The 22,166-nt window shown below is 40.3% G+C and overlaps 1 protein-coding gene across 12 annotated transcripts in view; it reads right to left on the reverse strand.

Annotated features, from left to right (window-relative positions):
- LOC100711027 (protocadherin gamma-C5) overlaps nt 1–22,166 on the reverse strand; it is a 285,882-nt gene that overhangs the window by 237,191 nt on the left and 26,525 nt on the right. Inside the window, exon 1 of one of the 12 annotated variants that reach the window (XM_025898876.1) lies at nt 14,362–16,890. The exons of 7 other annotated variants lie outside the window; for them this stretch is intronic. In XM_025898876.1, the coding sequence (XP_025754661.1) occupies nt 14,362–16,746 (2,385 nt within the window). In that variant the 5' untranslated portion in view covers nt 16,747–16,890. Of the gene's footprint in view, nt 1–1,137; nt 3,663–10,759; nt 13,292–14,361; nt 16,891–22,166 lie in introns of those variants that run through there. 4 more of the 12 variants (XM_025898935.1, XM_019366076.2, XM_019366119.2 and 1 more) reach the window with 4 other exon arrangements.

The following is a 22,166-nucleotide window of genomic DNA, read 5'->3' on the forward strand; positions in this document are numbered from 1 at the left end:
TAATATTCAAGAAATTTATCGCTGTGATCAGTTCCAATAAAAATGTGAGTCAATAATTGCAAGATTTGAAAAAAGAAAAGAAAAGGAAGAGGAGAAAGTTAAACAAAGACCTGCACTTCCACTATTGGTGAAAGATCAGCAACTTGATAAAGGTGTGACAGGTGTGACCTGAGTCTGGGAACCGACCCTGGGAGGCGGGGCTGAGTTTTTTCCTTTTATAAGCACAGGTGCAGGTAATTAGTCAATTTCTTGTGTGAACCCAGAGCTGACTGCCTGGTCTAAGCCGTGCTGTTTCGCTCTTTTAACTTTTCTATGACAGCTATATGTGGGTTCCATAGCCTTGTATAGTAGTGGTAGGTCACAGAAAATGTTCCGCTTAAGTTTTGGTAGTTTGGTAGAGGTTTAAAGTTACTGGTACCCCTATAGGAGGAAAACATTATTTTGCATTAGCATTAAAAACCTTGTGAACTGACTGTATGCCTACTGCTCATTTCTACTGAAATAGGTACCTCCCTCGGGTCATAAACGGTTTGCTAAAATATGGGTGACATATTATGTAGCTCATATATATGTAGGGTTTACACTCCAAAGAACAACTTCAAAAGAAACTTGGAGAATATGATACACACGAAGACCCAAATCTGAAGAGCATATATACATTAGATGAAGCAACTGTAGCTAGCATGTGAGCGACAGCACTTTTAAAATGAGCTCATGGGAAGATCTGCGTAATATACAATGATAAAAGAAGCAGTACAGCTGAAACAAAAAGGGGGAGCGTGTCTAAACACAATAGTACTATCAGTACTTATTTTTGTACATCTAATGCTTACTTTTGTAAGACATACTAATTTTCCCCCCATGTCAAAATGTAAACGTTTCATTGATGTAGAGGACCGTAAATACAGCAGCCCAAATAATGTCAACAACATCAAGAAACTTTCCTTTCAAAAGTAGCAGTAAAAATAATGTCAGAGGCAATAGGCAAAGTGTGATAAATACTATAACGGCATTTAAGGAAAATCGTTTTGTGTAAGTTTTAAATAGTTACATTTATAAGCGAAAAAAATAAAGACTGGATGAAAGAGTGAACGTTTTATCTGTTAAGATATCGTATCGAACATTTGACACCCTTACCTCAGGAGAACCACCACAATCTCCAAACACATCAGCAAACTCTGATGGACTTTTCTTCAGAGTCTGATCAGCAGGCAGCGTGTTGTCATTGTATGATGCCACAAACTTAAAGTCACTGGTTCTAGAACCCGTGGTCAGGTACGCATCGTAATTGTAAGCACTGCGTAAAGTTCCTGTGCCATCAACATCTGCGTAATTAGGAGGGAGATAACCGCTGGGGATGGCGACTGCTCCATCAAACAACAGTCTGGGCTTTCTCCTGCGACAAAACCTCAAACCCAGGATGATGATGATGAAAGTCAGAAAAAACGTGGACACAGACACCAGCGCGATGATCAGATAAGATGTCAGTTTGGAATTGCTGTCACTATAAGAGAGATCCTTCAGTTCTGGCGCCTCAGCCAAGTTATCAGAAATAAGTAAATACATGGAACAGCTGGCAGACAGAGATGGCTGCCCGTTATCTTTCACTGCTACTACAAGGTTCTGTTTCATGCTGTCAGATTCAGAAATGTCCCGCTGTGTCCTGATCTCTCCGCTGTGGACACCAATAGTAAAAAGTCCCGGATCAGTGGATTTGACTATATGATAGGACAGCCAGGCGTTCTGTCCGGAGTCCGCGTCCACTGCAATCACTTTGGACACCAGAGAGCCTCCGTGTGCAGCTTTGGGGACCAGCTCGGTCATGAAGGAGTTGCCCTCCGGGGAGGGGTACAGGATCTGAGGAGAGTTGTCATTCACATCTGAGATGAAAACACTCACGGTCACGTTGCTGCTGAGAGGAGGAGAGCCGTTGTCTCTGGCCATCACGTGGACTTTGAAACTCCTGAACTGTTCGTAATCAAACGACCTCACAGCGTGGATCAAACCCGTGTCTCCGTTCACAGACAGATAGGAGGACACCGGGGCGCCGTTCACCTCACCAGCTAACAGAGAATAAACCACTGTACCATTCTGTCTCCAGTCGGGGTCTCGAGCACTAACGGAGCACAAAGTGGAGCCAGGCTTGTTATTCTCACTCACATATGCGCTGTACGACTGCTCCTCAAACACAGGTGGGTTGTCGTTGATGTCAGCTACAGATAACTGAACAGTTTTAGAGGAGGACAGTGGTGGAGAGCCCTCGTCAGTGGCAGTGATTGTAATGTTGTAATCAGGCACTAGTTCACGGTCTAGTTGTCCTGTGGTGACCAGAGAATAATAGTTTTTAATAGACGGAACCAACTTAAAGGGGACACCCTGCTGGATGGAGCAGCGGACTTGTCGGTTATTCTCAGAATCTCTGTCCTGCACGTTAATGATGCCCACCTCTGTACCAGGTGGGGCGTTCTCGGGTATGGGGTTAGTTAGTGATTTCATATTGATGGCGGGTGGGTTGTCATTGACATCAGTTATATCTATAATTACTGTACAATAAGAGGTAAGACCCGGTCCGTCCTTTGCTCTTACTCGCAACTCTATTGAAGTCTCCGTTTCGTAATCAAGTGACCCGATAACTTTTATCTCTCCCGTCTTATGATTAAGTGAAAACAAAGATACATGCTCATCAGAGACATGATCGAAGTTATATGTAATGTCACCATTTGGGCCAGTGTCTGCATCGGTTGCGCTCACTGTAACCACTACGGTATCTAAAAGAGAGTTTTCAGGCACACTGGCTTCATAAACGGCCTGGCTGAACACTGGGGCGTTATCATTAGCATCCAGCACAGTGATGTGAATAATTGCAGTACCTGATCTCTGAGGAGACCCACCATCTACAGCTGTAAGCACTAATTTCAGCTCTTTCGCTTTTTCTCGGTCTAGTTCTTTTAACAAAACCAATTCGGAATGTTTCCTTCCACTAACATCTGTATTTACATTAATGGTGAAATGCTCATTGTTTTGTAAATTGTAACGTTGCACAGCATTTGTGCCTATGTCGGCATCGCGGGCTTCAGTAAGTAAAAATCTCGCTCCTTTGACTGCCGATTCTGTTATTTCAAATGAAATCAGATCCTCACTAAACTCTGGCGCGTTATCATTTATATCTTGCACATGAATACTGATGCGATGAAGCTCTAAAGGGTTTTCCAGCACAAGCTCCTCTTTTAAAACGCAGCTGGCTTTTTTACCACAAAGACTTTCCCTGTCGATCCTGTCACTGACAGTCAAATCTCCGGTGCTCAGATTAATATCACAATACCTTTTATCGTCCCTGTCTGTGTCAATGCGGGCTTTACGCGAGGAAAGAGTCGCAATCCCAAGACTCAGATCTTTGGCGATATTCCCTATCACAAATCCGCCTTTCATCTCCTCGGCGATAGTGTAGCTCACGTCTCCATGGGCAAAATGCAAGGCCACGAAAAGGAAAACCACACAATAGCAATTCATAGCCGATCTTCCGTATACTGCACTTCCCATGATCAATCACGCTTTAATCCTTTCCTGAAATTCCTTGAAAGTGATCAAAAGTAGTGCTCTTTGTGAATATTCTAAATAATCCCAGCGTTTGCCTTTTGTAACGTCCTTAACCTAGAAACGCTACACCAAAATAAGGCTTCGCAATGGCAGAAAAGAATGGATGAAGAATAGAGACCTCCTGTCTTTGTTGGTGCACAGTGACACCAAGAGTTTCGTTAAATTATAGCACTGCAAACCCAAACAAGAGGCCAGCTTCGCCTTATATCGCCGTTATTAATCATTATAAATAATGACACTCTAGGGACTTCGCTGTTATTTGGTCATTTATACTGATTTCTTTTTTTTTTCTTTTCCACATGTGGTGCGCTTTTCAATGAAATAATAAACCATATGTAAAACAAATCCATATGTAATCCTGCAAAAGACAAGTAAAAGCTATAGTTGCTTACGGATTCGAAAAGATCATAATCCATCTGCAAGGGCTGTTACGAAATCTATAGAAAGCAACTTCTGTGCACATGAGCCAAAATCAAAGACCTTAAGGGATAAAAGCAATATACTATATTCATTATCAACCATCTCTCAAGCACACTTCAAGGAAGACCTCTAGAATCCATTTCTACATCAGACATAAAATAAGTTCCTGAGAAATTAATAAAAGGGAACCACAAATATTGCCCTAAGGTAAACTGCTTTACTTATTCAATGAATGCTACATTTTTCTTTTCTTTTTTCATCTTTTTTTTGCATAGAAAAATAAGACATTTGATTCAAAAATGCCAAAAACAAATATTACAAGTGATACCCTTGGATAATATACAGCAGAATCAAATTTAGTAGCTAAAGGATGTTCTATATAACTTGTTTCATTGAATTTCTTTAACAAACAACCTAAAATATCTGAAAAAAGAACAATGACTTTCCAGTATCACCATCAAAATAAGGTAATACCTCGGAGAAACAAATATCTCGCATAAAGTTCATGATTTGTGAGGGTATTAACTCTTAAGTCCACTTCTAAATTCAAGCAGGTAGGAATGAACCAATGCTGTTGCCATGTGTATTCAAAAAAAAAGAAAAGACCAACAACTTAGAGAAATGCATCCTTGTTCTTTTGTACATCTTAAATTACCAAGAGAGATTAGATCCTGTACCATTTAATAACTAAAGTATCTTCTTTTCTTAGTAAACAAAGATTGTCTCACTGAATGTCTGGTAATAACCTAATGTAAAAACACCAAGCATTAAATAGTAAAATAATGTCTGCAGCTCTGGAATGAGTTAAGACTTTTGTTAGTTTGTTTTTTCCTTTGCTGTTAATGATGAAAACCTTCCTATGCAAGATTTTGGTGTAACATCATAACTTACCAGTTTATATTAAAAAAAACAAAATGTTTCACAACATCAAAGTATTATTAACAGCACTATTCAGTGGTCTGAATGTTAGGGTTGGTCACTGAGTAGAAAGGAAAAGCTGCTACTGAGAATTCAAACAGGGATTAACTTGCAGCATGTGATTTGAAATTATATTATTTAGCAGTTTGCATTGTCTTATAGTTCTCCAACTCCATACAAGACTGTGCATTCTCAAAGTATGGCATGCTGATAGTGGAATTATGCATCTGTTGTTTTTAATTTGTTCTCTTAGTTAGAGGTTACAGAATAGAGAAAAGTATAGAGGAATACAATTGTTGCACTTTATTTGTAGTATAAAACTATGAAAAGGCGGCACTGATAGTTCAGCTTCATCTGCATTGCAGTGATTAGTCATTTGGGTGAAAACTGAGACTTTACACAAAGTCAGGTAACACCACTGATAATGGCATAATTTTGACCCAACTCATTGTACCCTCAGAGGTCAGAACTGTTATGCACCTGCTGTGACAAAAGCTAATACTGAATGTCTGAGTAATCATCAAAAGCCAAATTTGGCATGTAAAGATTTTAAATTGGCAAGGCATAAAAACTACCCCTAAACATTTATTATGAGCATTTATGCAGCTAATAGCAATAATATACTTTTATAGCATGGCGGCCAGTGGCCTGGAAACAAAAGACTTTGTAAGCCATTTTGAAGATACTACAATATTCGATTGTATAGACTAAGTTCAATTATATGACCACTGCGTGGTGAGTGAGGTTATACGACTAAATCAATGAGGACAATAGCACTATTTTGAAATGGCTGTTGCTGTATGTACATGTCATATATAAACAAGAAATTAAAAACTAGCTCAACACCTACCATACTTTGTGGATCAGGAGCTATTTTTTTCTTCAGGGATGATCAAAGCATAAACAAATAGCTTTTAACTGGGTGGATATCAAATAAATAAATACAGGGATAGCCTATTTAAAACAACAGAGACCTTGTATTTGTGAAATTTTAACAAAACTTAACCCTTGAAAATAGATTTAGTATAGTGAAGAATAGGAATAATGCCTCAGTACTAGGAATCTACTTAGGAACATTATGCTATTAAAAAAAACATATTACAACATCAAATATTCAGTAATTTAAGAATGATTTCTCTCATATGTATTTCAAAGCTGCTCTTGCAAATAAGACTCTAGTGTAGATGCATATTAAAAACTTGTCTCATAACCTCTTAACTTTCTGAGCAGAGAGGATAAACAAAACATCAAATTAATAAACACCATGAAATGATACCAGAACACTGTTCTAGAGGAACATCTAAAATTTTGTATAAAGTCAAAGAGTTCAGATCAATAGAGAAGCATAAAGATATGCCATCAATGACAAAAACATAACAGGGTCTTACTTTTAGGGAATCTCGTTGTTAACCAAATAATTTACAAACTCTGATGAACTTTTCCTCAGAGTCTGGTCAGCAGACTGCAGTTGTAACACATGAAAAATCCAAACTCTAAAGTCAACCAAATCTCATGTCTCAGGTGCATATGAAGCAATTCTGAATCAAATTTACATTCAGTAGTAACTTCAACAGACAACTTAACAAGCAGTGTGATGTTCATAGCCAGCACTGAAAAGTCAGTTACGCGTTTAGATAAGTGTGCATAACATTTAATCGATGATGCATTATAAACCTCTATAGAAACAATATCCTATACTCTTAAACTAAAATTTAATTGTTCTTATGCATAAAACAATCCACACAGCGTAGGAGCCACACAGCGTAGGAAAATATAACTGCATATCCCAGAAAAGTTTATAGTCCTGTTAACATTTTTCTTTTCCTTTTAAGGAACACAAACACCTCAGTTTAGGGATTTTAATTTGTCGATTTAGAATTAAAAGCCAAATTTCAGGAGCATAGCCTGCCTTGTTTTCAGTATCAGCCTACCCCATTAAACTGGTTATTTAAAGTGATATTTGATGGTGAAAAAAAGTTGATATGACTTAGTAAGGCTGGAAGACATGCACACAAGAGCCTGGTTCAAAATATGTCCTCCTACCTCCAGAGTCTCCAAAGAATCTCCAAAAGCTTCAGCAAAGCCTGATGGACTTTTCTTCAGAGTCAGGTCAGCAGGCAGCGTGTTGTCATTGTATGATGTCACAAACTTAAAGTCACTGGTTTTAGAACCTGTGGTCAGGTACGCGTCATAATTGTAAGCACTGCGTAAAGTTCCTGTGCCATCAACATCTGCGTAATTAGGAGGGAGATAACCGCTGGGAATGGCAACTGCTCCATCAAACAACAGTCTGGGCTTTCTCCTGCGACAAAACCTCAAACCCAGGATGATGATGATGAAAGTCAGAAAAAACGTGGACACAGACACCAGCGCGATGATCAGATAAGATGTCAGTTTGGAATTGCTCTCATTATAAGACAGATCCTTCAGTTCCGGCACCTCAGCCAAGTTATCAGAAATAAGTAAATACATGGAACAGCTGGCAGACAAGGAGGGCTGTCCGTTATCTTTCACTGCTACTACAAGGTTCTGTTTCATGCTGTCAGAGTCAGAAATGTCCCGCTGTGTTCTGATCTCTCCGCTGTGGACACCAATGGTAAAAAGTCCTGGATCAGTAGATTTGACTATATAAAAGGACAGCCAGGCGTTCTGTCCGGAGTCCGCGTCCACTGCAATCACTTTGGACACCAGAGAGCCTCCGTGTGCAGCTTTGGGGACCAGCTCGGTCATGAAGGAGTTGCTCTCCTGGGAGGGGTACAGGATCTGAGGAGAGTTGTCATTCACATCTGAGATGAACACACTCACGGTCACGTTGCTGCTGAGAGGAGGAGAGCCGTTGTCTCTGGCCATGACGTAGACTTTAAAACTCCTGAACTGTTCATAATCAAACGACCTCACAGTGTGGATCACACCCGTGTCTCCGTTCACAGACAGATAGGAGGACACCGGGGCACCGTTCACCTCACCAGCTAACAGAGAATAAACCACTGTACCATTCTGTCTCCAGTCTGGGTCTCGAGCACTAACGGAACATAAAGTGGAGCCAGGTTTGTTATTCTCACTCACATATGCGTTGTACGACTGCTCCTCAAACACAGGTGGGTTGTCGTTGATGTCAGCTACAGATAACTGAACACATTTAGAGGAGGACAGAGGTGGAGAGCCCTCGTCAATGGCAGTGATTGTAATGTTGTAATCAGACACTAGTTCGCGGTCCAGTTGTCCTGTGGTCACCAGAGAATAATAGTTTTTAATAGATGGAACCAGCTTAAAGGGGACACCCTGCTGAATGAAGAAGCGGACTTGCCCGTTACTCTCAGAATCTCTGTCCTGCACGTTAACGATTCCTACCTCTGTACCAAGTGGTGAATTTTCTGGTACTGGGTTTTTCAGGGACTTAATAGTCGTTATGGGGGCGTTGTCATTGACATCTGTAATGTCAATAATTAAGGTACAGGATGAGACCAACCCAAGACCGTCTTTGGCAGTAATTTGCATTTCATATGACGACAAGTGTTCGTAATCTATCGGTCCACTTACTCGGACTTCACCACTTTTCTGATCAATAGAAAACACGTTATGACTTTCATCTGAAATGTGATCAAATTCGTACGTCACTTCTCCGTTGACTCCTTCGTCTGCGTCAGTCGCGCTTACTGTGATCACAACTATGTCTAACGGGGAGTTTTCAGGTAGACTGGCTTCATAAACGGCCTGACTAAATACTGGTGCGTTATCATTGGCATCCAGCACGCTAACATGAATAACGGCAGTACCCGATCGCTGAGGCGTGCCCCCATCTGTTGCAACAAGCACAATCGCTAGCTCTTGTTTTTGTTCTCTGTCCAACTCTTTTTGTAGAATTAACTCGCTGTATTTTCCTCCTCCACCTTTTTCAATAACATTCAATCGGAAATATTCATTTGTTTCAATACTATATCCCTGGATTGCGTTTTGTCCGATATCAGCATCATGGGCTTCATCTAAACGATAGCGACTTCCTTTCGCTGCAGATTCACTTATTTCAAATTTGATTGTATCCTTCTTAAACTGCGGTGAATTGTCGTTGATGTCTTGAATGTGGAAGCTAATGCGATGCAGCTCTAAAGGCTCCTCCAACACAAGCTCTTGTTTTAAAATGCAAGTAGATTTTTTGCCACAAAGACCCTCTCTGTCAATCCTCTCGGTAACAATCACATCTCCAGTACTCGTATTAATATCAAAATACCCTTTGTTCTTCCTGTCAACATCAATACGAGCCTTTCGAGTAGCCAGTTTTCCCACCTCAATTCCTATATCCTTTGCGATATTTTCGATAACAGAGCCTCGTTTAACTTCTTCCGGAAAAGAATAAGCAACATCTCCACAAACCGTTTGCAGCGCCAGTAGAAATACTCCCGAGAAGACGACGAGCCAGAACCCCGGAGATGCTTTGTTTTCCATTTTCCTTTTAAATCGATAAGGAATCCGCCAAGGGCAAGCCTTTTGGAATAAAAATGAGGAGTCACCAGAATCCTCTTCGAACTATGTATGCAATTCCAACTAGAAACGTTGCTACCTCGCTGCTTTTGTCTTTGAAAAATCGGTCAAGATCTAGAAACGTTTACACTGTGCAGAATAACAAATATGACCCTACTATGTATGTTGGTGGACAGCGACGCTATGAGAGAAATATTAGTATTGCAAACGCATTAAATCATGAGAGTCCTCTCAGGATAAAGAAGAAATGTATCCCGCCCTACAAACACATTTATTTTATTTTATTTTATTTTATTTTATTTTATTTTATTTTATTTTATTTTATTTTATTTTATTTTATGAGCACATAACCTTCAGGTAGGAGATTTCTGCTGTACATATTAATGTTGGCATGTTTGGAAAGCACGTAGTTAAAACAAAAGAGGAGAAGGTGAATCTAAGTTAGCTTCACCAACATGGAGAGGTACACATCAATGCCTGCGTGGCAGCAGGGCCATGCTTGAAGAAACTGTCATACGAAGTTGAATACTGACAAATTAACGTAAGGATAAAAAAAAAATAAAATAGCGGTCTTATTTGCGACGATGGTGAAATCAGAATAATAAAAACAACAGCAGTAGCATTCCAAATGCTCATTGGGAGATAATATGGGCATTGGTGACAGCACTGAAGAATTACACGAGGGAGGGGAATATAACGGTTCAACCAAAATTAAAAACGAACAAAAATTGAACTGTACACTTTACAAGGCCTACATCAATACGCTGATTGCAATTTATTTGGACTAAAGCTGCATATATTCAGCTGTAGATGAATTTGATGTCAATCAAATCTCATACTTCTTAAGTGATTAGAAAGAAATTCAAATATACACTATGTTTACTGCTAGATTTAAGTGACAACTCAACAAGAAATGTGGCATTCAAACACAGTACTGAGAAGAAAAAACAGCGCTTGAATGAGCGGATATCAGGTGTCTTTAATTATTCTAAACCAAAAAGCCACAAGAGAAACTATATGGATATGTTATCTCATATCTCCAAAAGTTTATAAAGCTTTTCATTTTAATTTTTTTCTTAATTTTTTCCCTATTTTAAAAACCACAAAAGAATAACTGAAAGTTTGAGACTGGCCGTTAAGTTTCAAGGCCAGTTCAAAGTTAAGACATTTTTTAGTTTTTGTTTCTGTATCAGCCCTATTTAAAAAAAAAAAAAAAAAAAAAAAAATTAAATTAGCATATTAACAGTGGAATATTATAGACTTTCAACACTATTTATATCAATTTGCTGAACACTGAGGAACATGAACAAGTGACTTAATTCGGATTCAAAAGCAAAAAGCCTACCTCCAGGGGGTCCAAAGAATCTTCAATAGTTTTAAAAAAGTCTGATGGACTTTTCTTCAGAGTCTGGTCAGCAGGCAGCGTGTTGTCATTGTATGATGTCACAAACTTAAAGTCACTGGTTCTAGAACCTGTGGTCAGGTACGCGTCATAATTGTAAGCGCTGCGTAAAGTTCCTGTGTCATCAACATCTGCGTAATTAGGAGGGAGATAACCGCTGGGGATGGCAACTGCTCCGTCAAACAACAATCTGGGCTTTCTCCTGCGACAAAACCTCAAACCCAGGATGATGATGATGAAAGTCAGAAAAAACGTGGACACAGACACCAACGCGATGATCAGATAAGAGGTCAGTTTGGAATTGCTCTCATTATAAGACAGATCCTTCAGTTCTGGCACCTCAGCCAAATTATCAGAAATGAGTAAATACATGGAACAGGTGGCAGACAGAGAGGGCTGTCCGTTATCTTTCACTGCCACTACAAGGTTCTGTTTCATGCTGTCAGATTCAGAAATGTCCCGCTGTGTCCTGATCTCTCCACTGTGGACACCAATGGTAAAAAGTCCCGGATCTGTGGATTTGACTATATGATAGGACAGCCAGGCATTCTGTCCGGAGTCCGCGTCCACCGCGATCACTTTGGACACCAGAGAGCCTCCGTGTGCAGCTTTGGGGACCAGCTCGGTCATGAAGGAGTTGCCCTCCGGGGATGGGTACAGGACCTGAGGAGCGTTGTCGTTCACATCTGAGATGAACACACTCACGGTCACGTTGCTGCTGAGAGGAGGAGAACCGTTGTCTCTGGCCATCACGTGGATTTTGAAGCTCCTGAACTGTTCATAATCAAACGACCTCACAGCGTGGATCACACCCGTGTCTCCGTTCACAGACAGATAGGATGACACCGGGGCACCGTTCACCTCACCAGCTAACAGAGAATAAACCACTGTACCGTTCTGTCTCCAGTCGGGGTCTCGAGCACTAACGGAGCATAAAGTGGAGCCTGGTTTGTTATTCTCACTGACGTATGCGCTGTACGACTGTTCCTCAAACACAGGTGGGTTGTCGTTGATGTCAGCTACAGATAACTGAACACATTTAGAGGAGGACAGAGGTGGAGAGCCCTCGTCAGTGGCAGTGATTGTAATGTTGTAATCAGACACTAGTTCACGGTCCAGCTGTCCTGTGGTGACCAGAGAATAATAGTTTTTAATAGACGGAACCAACTTAAAGGGGACACCCTGCTGGATGGAGCAGCGGACCTGTTGATTTTCCCCCGAGTCTGCATCCTGCACATGAATGATGCCCACCTCTGCACCCGATGATATGCTCTCGGGTATGCGGTTTGATAAAGAACTGATATGGATGACTGGGGCGTTATCATTGACGTCAGTTATATCTATTACAACTTTTGTTTCTGTAGAAAGGCCATAACCATCTTTCCCTTCAATTAGCATTTCAAACTTCGACTCTTCTTCGTAATCAACATTTCTTGCAAGTATAATTTCTCCTGTATTTTCATTTAAAGAAAATATTTCCTTTGCTGTATTACTTATTCCGCTGAACTCATATGTTACTTCACCATTAACTCCTTCATCTGCATCTGTAGCACTCACTGTTGCAACTACTGTATCTATAGGGGAGTTTTCAGGAAGAGAAGCCTCATAGATTGTATGAGTGAAAACTGGGGCGTTATCATTAGCATCCAGTACTGTGATTTTAATGACTGCTGTGCCTGATTTAGGAGGATTACCACCATCGACGGCTGTCAGCAATAAAACCACATCTTGCTGCTCTTCACGATCTAATTCCCTGTCTAAAACTAACTCGCTGTATTTTGTGCCGACGGCATTCGTTAGTACGTTCAGAGCAAAATAATTATTCCTTTGCAAAATGTAATTCTGAACAGCATTTTGTCCGATGTCTGCATCGCGTGCCGCATTTATTCTGTAGCGAGAACCTTTCGGAGCTAATTCACCAATATCCAATTTAACGACATCTTTAACAAAAACTGGTGGATTGTCATTTACATCCTGAATTTGCAAAGATATCCGGTGCGATTCGAGTGGATCTTCGAGTACAAGTTCACATTTTAAATTGCAAGAAACCTTAGCTCCGCATAGCTCCTCTCGATCAATCCGATCACCAACGACCAGTTCTCCAGCATCAACGTTTATCTCGCAGTAACGTCTACGGTTTCCTTCAAGAGCAATCCGAGCCTTCCTAGCAGAAAGACTGCTTACTTGAAGCCCAAGGTCCTTGGCTATGTTTCCAATCACCGATCCGTGTTTCATTTCCTCGGGGAAAGAATAGCTCACATCGCCATAACACAGCTCTACTGCCAGAAGAAAACACACGAAAGTCCAGACAAGGTTCACCGAAAACACGAAATATGCCATCACTCAAAAAATAAACTGAATGAAAAAGGAGGTGGTCAGCATTCCTCAGAAACACAAAAAAAATGTGTTTTCATGTGCGAGTAATTCAAGGAGTACAGTGCAGTGGCAAACAATAAGCTTTAACACTGTGGGTGGAGACGCTTGATTGTCTCATCTGTAGCCTGTTTTACAATTTTCGATTGGTAGACAGCGACACTCGCTGCATCCTACAAGCATTACAAAATAGCCTCAAGTTGATGAAAAGCAAGAAACTCAGCTAATCGAAAGAGACTTTATCCCAAGAAGAATGACAGACGACAAAAGGCACTTTCTATTGATTAATTTGGTTCTGTTTTATCTGTTCAGAGCCATCAACCCCACGGTACGTTAGCAATATAATGTACTACTGGATTGTATGATACTGTTGCTACAAACATGTATTTCTTGTTTATAAATGTAATTGAGCAAAAACCTGTAGAAACTCATAACAAAAATCGTCAACCTGAAACAACATCCAAGCTAAAATTAGGCCTAAAATAAAGAGTTGCTGAATACACAATTCTGCTCTGTAACAAAAGACGAAACTATTATGAAGGAAAAAATATTTTTTTCTCATTATTATATTATTCTGCAAAGTTTTTTGTTTTGCTTTGTTTTTGTTTTTTGTTTTTTGTTTTTTTAATGAATTGGTAAATCCAACTGCAGAATTTCGTTGAATAATTAACACAACATATTTGACTGTGAGCATATTCAAGAAAACATTGCAATAATAATCACAACAAACAAAACGGAGTTTTATGATGTATGACGGCAAACGTTTACAGTATGCGCTCTACCAAACTAAGAGTTGAACCTTAGAAACATTCACAGTGAAAAATCCAGTATTGTGTCGTTTATTTGTGTAATTTTTGTTTCTTTTTTCTTCATTAATTAATTCATTAATTTATATATTCATTCAGTTGAAATCAGGCCAATGACATGAACTGATATTAAAACAAAAATGACAAGTTAGTAGTGAAATTCTCGGTTAATGATGTTATTGGGAGCTTTACTAACTCAAGTTCATGCATTTTGTAATATACAGTATTTTCATCTATGAAAAGAAAAAAGTTTTATGAAAATAGTTAATTTGATTAAAAGAAAATAATACCGAAGATGTGTTTCCGAAGTAAGTTGAAATTTTGTTGCATAACATAGGTGTAACGGCGTCAACGTGGTATTCTTACCTGGGGAGGGTCGTCAGACTCCCCAAAAGCCTCGAGAAAATCTGATGGACTTTTCTTCAGAGTCTGATCAGCGGGCAGCGTGTTGTCATTGTATGATGTCACAAACTTAAAGTCACTGGTTCTTGAACCTGTGGTCAGGTACGCGTCATAATTGTAAGTGCTGCGTAAAGTTCCTGTGCCATCAACATCTGCGTAATTAGGAGGGAGATAACCGCTGGGAATGGCCACTGCTCCGTCAAACAACAGTCTGGGCTTTCTCCTGCGACAAAACCTCAAACCCAGGATGATGATGATGAAGGTCAGAAAAAACGTGGACACAGACACCAGCGCGATGATCAGATAAGAGGTCAGTTTGGAATTGCTCTCATTAAAAGACAGATCCTTCAGTTCTGGCACCTCAGCCAAGTTATCAGAAATAAGTAAATACATGGAACAGGTGGCAGACAGAGAGGGCTGTCCGTTGTCTTTCACTGCTACTACAAGGTTCTGTTTCATGCTGTCAGATTCAGAAATGTCCCGCTGTGTCCTGATCTCTCCGCTGTGGACACCAATAGTAAAAAGTCCCGGATCAGTAGATTTGACTATATGATAGGACAGCCAGGCATTCTGTCCGGAGTCCGCGTCCACCGCGATCACTTTGGACACCAGAGAGCCTCCGTGTGCAGCTTTGGGGACCAGCTCGGTCATGAAGGAGTTGCCCTCCGGTGAGGGATACAGGATCTGAGGAGAGTTGTCATTCACATCTGAGATGAACACACTCACGGTCACGTTGCTGCTAAGAGGAGGAGAACCGTTGTCTCTGGCCATCACGTGGACTTTAAAACTCCTGAACTGTTCATAATCAAACGACCTCACAGCGTGGATCACACCCGTGTCTCCGTTCACAGACAGATAGGAGGACACCGGGGCACCGTTCACCTCACCAGCTAATAGAGAATAAACCACTGTACCGTTCTGTCTCCAGTCGGGGTCTCGAGCACTAACAGAACATAAAGTGGAGCCAGGCTTGTTATTCTCACTCACATATGCGCTGTACGACTGTTCCTCAAACACAGGTGGGTTGTCGTTGATGTCAGCTACAGATAACTGAACACATTTAGAAGAGGACAGAGATGGAGAGCCCTCGTCAGTGGCAGTGATTGTAATGTTGTAATCAGACACTAGTTCACGGTCCAGTTGTCCTGTGGTCACCAGAGAATAATAGTTTTTAATAGAAGGAACCAACTTAAAGGGGACACCCTGCTGGATGGAGCAGCGGACCTGTCGGTTATTCTCAGAGTCTCTGTCCTGCACGTTAATGATGCCCACCTCTGTACCAGTTGGCGCGTTCTCGGGTATGGGATTAGACAGTGATTTTAAATAAACTACAGGGGCGTTATCATTTTCATCAGTTAGCTCTATGTAAACTTTTGCAGACGAACTTAATCCCAGACCGTCATTGGCTATGACTGGCAGTTCAAATGCATTCTTTTTCTCAAAATCAGTTGTACCAATTACTCTGATTTCGCCAGTTTTAAAATCAATAGAAAACACCCTTTCATCGATATCTGACACATGGCCAAAGTCATAGGACACCTCGCCATTCACCCCCTCATCAGCATCTGTAGCGCTGACTCTAACCACTACAGTATTAAGAGGAGAGTTTTCGGGTATGCTGGCTTTATAGACGGCTTGGCTGAATACTGGAGCATTATCATTAGCATCCAGTACGGTGACATGTATCATAACAGTACTTGATCTCTGTGGTGAACCACCATCAACAGCTGTGAGAGGTAAATTAATCTCTCGCTGTGTTTCTCTGTCGAGTTTGTGATCAAGAACAAGCTCGACTTTGTTTGCATCAACCATTAAAATAAAGTTATCATTTTTTTGTAAACTGTACCTCTGAACAGAATTTTTGCCTATATCCGCATCGTGCGCGCCCTCTATTCGGAAACGAGTCCCCTTTTCTGCTGACTCCCTTATTTCCATTTTAATGGAATTTCTTTTGAATTGTGGAGAGTTGTCGTTTATATCTTGAACGTGTAGATTTATACGATGTAGTTCTAAAGGATTCTCCAGTACAAGTTCCTGGATTAAAATGCATGACGGTTTCGTGTCACAAAGACTCTCTCTGTCAAGCCGCTCGGCAACGCTCAAATCTCCCGTCTGTAAACTAACGGCACAAAATCGTTCGTTATCTCCTTCTGCGTCCACACGGGCCTTGCGAGATGACAATGTAGTAATATCCAGACCGAGATCCTTAGCTATATTTCCAAAGACAGTTCCTGGTTTCAGCTCCTCTTGGATAGAATAGCTTACTTCAGTACACACGGATTGCAGCGCAAGTATACAGACGACAAAGAGGGTAATCAGGCCAGGCTCTAAAAATCCACTGTATTCCATAATTACAAAAACAGAAACATCCGCCAGCAAAGAAAAGCTTTAACGGAGTTAGTTCACCTCTCGAACGCGTTTGCGATGGAGTGAATTAAACAAATCCAAATACAGAAATCAGCAATGCATTCCAATGGTTCCTTCCAACACAAAGCGTAGGAACAATGGGTGGAGACGATGGCGTTGGCGTTACAATGTTTCAAAGTAATCTGGTAGACAGCGACACAATGTGTTCATTTCAGACAGAACATCTGGTAAAATACCAGATTGACAGGTTAATGACGTGATGCAACTATTTCACATATAAACACGATTAAGCACCTTAATATATTAAATTGTATTAATTTCATTAAAGCAAGTAACTACAGCCACAGTTTCTGCTAGGATCAAAGAATCTGTTGAGTACTGTGATGGAAGTAAGTAAAACCATGTTGCAGTGCACACTTATAACGTTGTTTTAACGCCAATGACCGCAGGATTTAGCATTTACCTACAAAATTGCAATATTGTGTTATTTAGTTTAAATTGCGATTAAACTTTACATTTTCTCTGCAAGTAAATTTTAATGAAAATAGCAGCATGTAAAATTTGTCTCCAAACTACTTTCCATATGGTCGACTTCTATGTGTTCAGCACCATGGACAGAGTCTACTCAACTGAGTCCTCACACTCAGCTTGTATAAAAGAAAAATACAGTCTTTGTCAGTAAGTTACAACATTTTAAAAGAAGAAAAGTCAAAGTAGCAAATCACTAGTCATATGGCAGGACCTCTAGTCCAAAGAGCATGCCCATTACTGTTGGTCGCAGTTAATAAATAACTTTAATAAACTTGTAATACTGTACTAACTTGGAATCAAACTATTCAAGGGATGCATGTAGCTATAGGGCCATTTTAGCAGACTTGCCAAAAAAGAAACACAATATACTTGTATTTACCAATGACCCTCCTCTGAAAGCACAATACCTATTATTTTAAACATTTCTCCATAAACAGATGAGCTAAAGCTTTCTGGGAGAATCCTGTTGGCTCGTGTTATGTCTGTTTATAGCCTTACGGTATCTGTTCAAAGTGAGTTATTGCTCAAATAATTCTCTACTGAGAGTGCAATAATAATCAATCTGAAGATGATCCATTGCTGAAAGGAAAACAAGTAACATCATAAAGAAGGGATGGGGTTCTAAAAAGTAAGTAGACAGTTAAACTTTTTCATCTTCCAATGAGAAAAATATTTGGAAGACAAAACAATATAATTCCACTATTTCTAATTGACATATAACATACTAAGTTATTAGATAAATCAGTAACTTGATGCCAGTGGAGCAACAACACCTAAAAGCAAACGGATCTGATAGACAAGAAATAAGGGTTGATGGCAGAAAAACGTATTTATGCTCATAAGACAGTACTGTGCATCTTTAAGCTCTGCATTCTATTGTTGTAAAACGTGATAAGTTGAAACATAAAATATACAGAAAGCAAATACAAAACAAATTCTAATAAGTAGTAATTAGTAATTTCTGACTGGAACATGGGGTCCATAAGTTTTTAAAACAGGGCTAACTGTGAAACTTCAGCTATAAAAGACAAATCAAGTGTCACTATCGGCAATTTCATTTACAACCTCCGCCATGTAACTTGAGACTTAATTAAAAGTTTAAAATATACTGCAGAAGAAGAATAAACATAATAATAATGGTTGAATATTTTCTGACAATATGTTCTGGCAAGTTAATTTTGAATGGGATGTGAACTAAATGTTTTCATATGATGAATGTTAGTTAAGAACATTTGATATAATAGTATTTAAAAAAAAAAACTAACTGCAATAGAACGTTGCTCGAAATTGGCAAGTACCATGTAGAAATTGACATGACACGTTTGTCAAAAAAATCCTTATTTCAGTCTTTTCTTACCTGGGGAGGGTCGTCAGACTCCCCAAACGCCTCGAGAAAATCTGATGGACTTTTCTTCAGAGTCTGATCAGCAGGCAGCGTGTTGTCATTGTATGATGTCACAAACTTAAAGTCACTGGTTCTTGAACCTGTGGTCAGGTACGCGTCATAATTGTAAGTGCTGCGTAAAGTTCCTGTGCCATCAACATCTGCGTAATTAGGAGGGAGATAACCGCTGGGGATGGCCACTGCTCCGTCAAACAACAGTCTAGGCTTTCTCCTGCGACAAAACCTGAATCCCAGGAAGATGATGATGAAAGTCAGAAAAAACGTGGACACAGACACCAGTGCAATGATCAGATAAGAGGTCAGTTTGGAATTGCTCTCATTATAAGACAGATCCTTCAGTTCTGGCACCTCAGCCAAGTTATCAGAAATAAGTAAATACATGGAACAGGTGGCAGACAGAGAGGGCTGTCCGTTATCTTTCACTGCCACTACAAGGTTCTGTTTCATGCTGTCAGATTCAGAAATGTCCCGCAGTGTCCTGATCTCTCCGCTGTGGACACCAATAGTAAAAAGTCCCGGATCAGTGGATTTGACTATTTGATAGGACAGCCAGGCGTTCTGTCCGGAGTCCGCATCCACCGCGATCACTTTGGACACCAGAGAGCCTCCGTGTGCAGCTTTGGGGACCAGCTCGGTCATGAAGGAGTTGCTCTCTGGGGATGGGTACAGGATCTGAGGAGCGTTGTCATTCACATCTGAGATGAACACACTCACGGTCACGTTGCTGGTGAGAGGAGGAGAACCGTTGTCTCTGGCCATCACGTGGACTTTAAAACTCCTGAACTGTTCATAATCAAACGATCTCACAGCGTGCATCACACCCGTGTCTCCGTTCACAGACAGATAGGAGGACACCGGGGCACCGTTCACCTCACCAGCTAACAGAGAATAAACCACTGTACCGTTCTGTCTCCAGTCGGGGTCTCGAGCACTAACGGAACATAAAGTGGAGCCCGGTTTGTTATTTTCACTCACATATGCGTTGTACGACTGTTCCTCAAACACAGGTGGGTTGTCGTTGATGTCAGCTACAGATAACTGAACACATTTTGAAGAGGACAGAGATGGAGAGCCCTCGTCAGTGGCAGTGATTGTAATGTTGTAATCAGACACTAGTTCACGGTCCAGTTGTCCTGTGGTCACCAGAGAATAATAGTTTTTAATAGAAGGAACCAGCTTAAAGGGGACACCCTGCTGGATGGAGCAACGGACCTGTCCGTTATTCTCAGAGTCTCTGTCCTGCACGTTAATGATGCCCACCTCGGTACCAGTTGGCACGTTCTCTGCAGTGGGGTTCATCATTGACTTTATATATATTACTGGTGCATTGTCATTAACATCGGTGATATCGATCATTACTTTAGCGTCAGATGAAAGCCCATAACCATCTTTGGCCTCTATACGCATCTCATATTTTGAATTTGTCTCAAAATCAACCATTCCTATGACTTTTATCTCTCCTGTTTTACTGTCCAGAGAAAAAACCTTTTTAGCTCTTTCTGTAATGCGATTAAATTCGTACGACACCTCCCCGTTCACTCCCTCATCTGCATCACTTGCGCTTACAATTACAACTAAAGTGTTCAGATTAGAATTTTCAGGTAGATTGGCTTTGTAAACGGCCTGGTCAAACACTGGCGCGTTATCGTTAGCATCCAACACAGTAACGTGTATAACGGCACTTCCTGACCTCTGTGGATTCCCACCATCGACTGCAGTCAGGATGAAATTTAAATCGTGCTCCTTTTCGCGGTCTAGCTCTTTATCGAGCACCAGCTCGATGCTCTTAGTCCCATCAACATCTTCTCGAACAGATAAAACAAAATGGTCATTCTTTTGTAAACTGTATTGTTTGACTGCGTTCTGCCCAATATCTGCATCATGTGCTTCATTGACGCGGTATCGAGCTCCTTTAACTGCTGATTCTCTTATTTCCAACTTAACTGTATCTTTAGGGAAAACAGGTGAATTGTCGTTTACATCCAGAATAAGCAGTGAAATACGGTGCAGCTCCAAAGGGCTCTCCACGACTAATTCAAATTTAAGCATGCACGAAACCCTCTCCCCGCACAGCTCCTCCCTGTCAATCTTCTCCCTGATGACAAAATTTCCAGTCTTGAGGTCAATGTCGCAGTAATGCTGGTAGTTTTCCTCTGTATCAATCCGGGCTTTACGAGTGAACAATTTTGCTACTTCCAGGCCGAGATCCTTGGCAATATTCCCAACAATGGATCCCGGTCTCATCTCCTCCGGTGCAGAATAGCTGAGGTCTGCAGCGGTTATCTCGAAAAACAGAGCAAAGCCGAACACAAAACAGAGTGAGGCTTGTCTTTTTAGGGCCATTTTTTCACGCAAGAAAGACACGAATACAAAACTGCCCCGTCCGCTGGGAATATTACACAAAGTGATAACAAAACAACGTATACCGCGACTACAACAATGGCAGCTCTAGTTTTAGACTAATATCTTCGTTGGTAGTGGGTGGGGAATTGAGCCTCTTCGTATCTGCTAGTGAGCAGCGACGCTGTGAGTTAATTTGAGATATTACAAATAAACGTGTTATAAGCTAGTATAAAATGCCACAGTTACAGCCACAACGACCACCGTAATCGTTTTGTTGCCCATTTTAATTCACAAAAGAAACCGCTTTTTCCTGCAAGTTTGGACTTGGATTTTGTGTTAAAGTACAAAAAAGCACAACGTTTCATTCAGCACCACAGACAGCGCTTCAAGGGTGAGGAAAAGACATACATACATCCCTCATTTAAATTTTCTGAAAGTGACAACATGATGGACTTTTCTAAAAACACATCAAAATAACACTAGTCCTATATTTTTATAAAACTAATATTTATTGGAGAATCTAAAGTCCCGCAAAAGAAAAAAACAAGAGGGTGTTTAATCATAAGGCACAGAAAATGAGTGAAAGACATTTTTAACGAAGAATAAAAGAATAATAATTTTATTTAGTCTATTGTTTGATGATTAAAAAGCGCCTGGAACTAAAACATCTAATAGGCGTTTGCAGTAGACACACAATTTCCACGGACAAAACTAATCAGTATTCTAAGTGTTCTTGAAATTTGAGAGAGAATTTGCTTATTTTTCCATTAAGTAAATGTGACGTGTGTTAAACGTAGTTAGTGAACACCACTTAAAACCAGTTGCTATAAATGTACTAAAATTATTTTTAAAACATTTCATCAGTAGCACAAGTACAAGTTTAACGAGCTCGTGATTACACGAATTGTATCATTCAAAATATTAAATTGACTAGTGGAACTTCACATCTAACAGCAAGCAATGGACTCATTAGGCACACTGAACTCCCGGATGTCCTACAGAGAATTAACTGATAATTAAATTGATAAATGTTATTGACCACTCAGTATTTCAGAATGTCAATTTTCACTTAAACATGACTAAAGTTATAATTCAACAAGGTGCAGACAAGTAATAATCGTAA

This window comes from Oreochromis niloticus, linkage group LG2, assembly GCF_001858045.2.
Source record: "Oreochromis niloticus isolate F11D_XX linkage group LG2, O_niloticus_UMD_NMBU, whole genome shotgun sequence".
Taxonomy (NCBI): Eukaryota; Metazoa; Chordata; class Actinopteri; order Cichliformes; family Cichlidae; genus Oreochromis; species Oreochromis niloticus.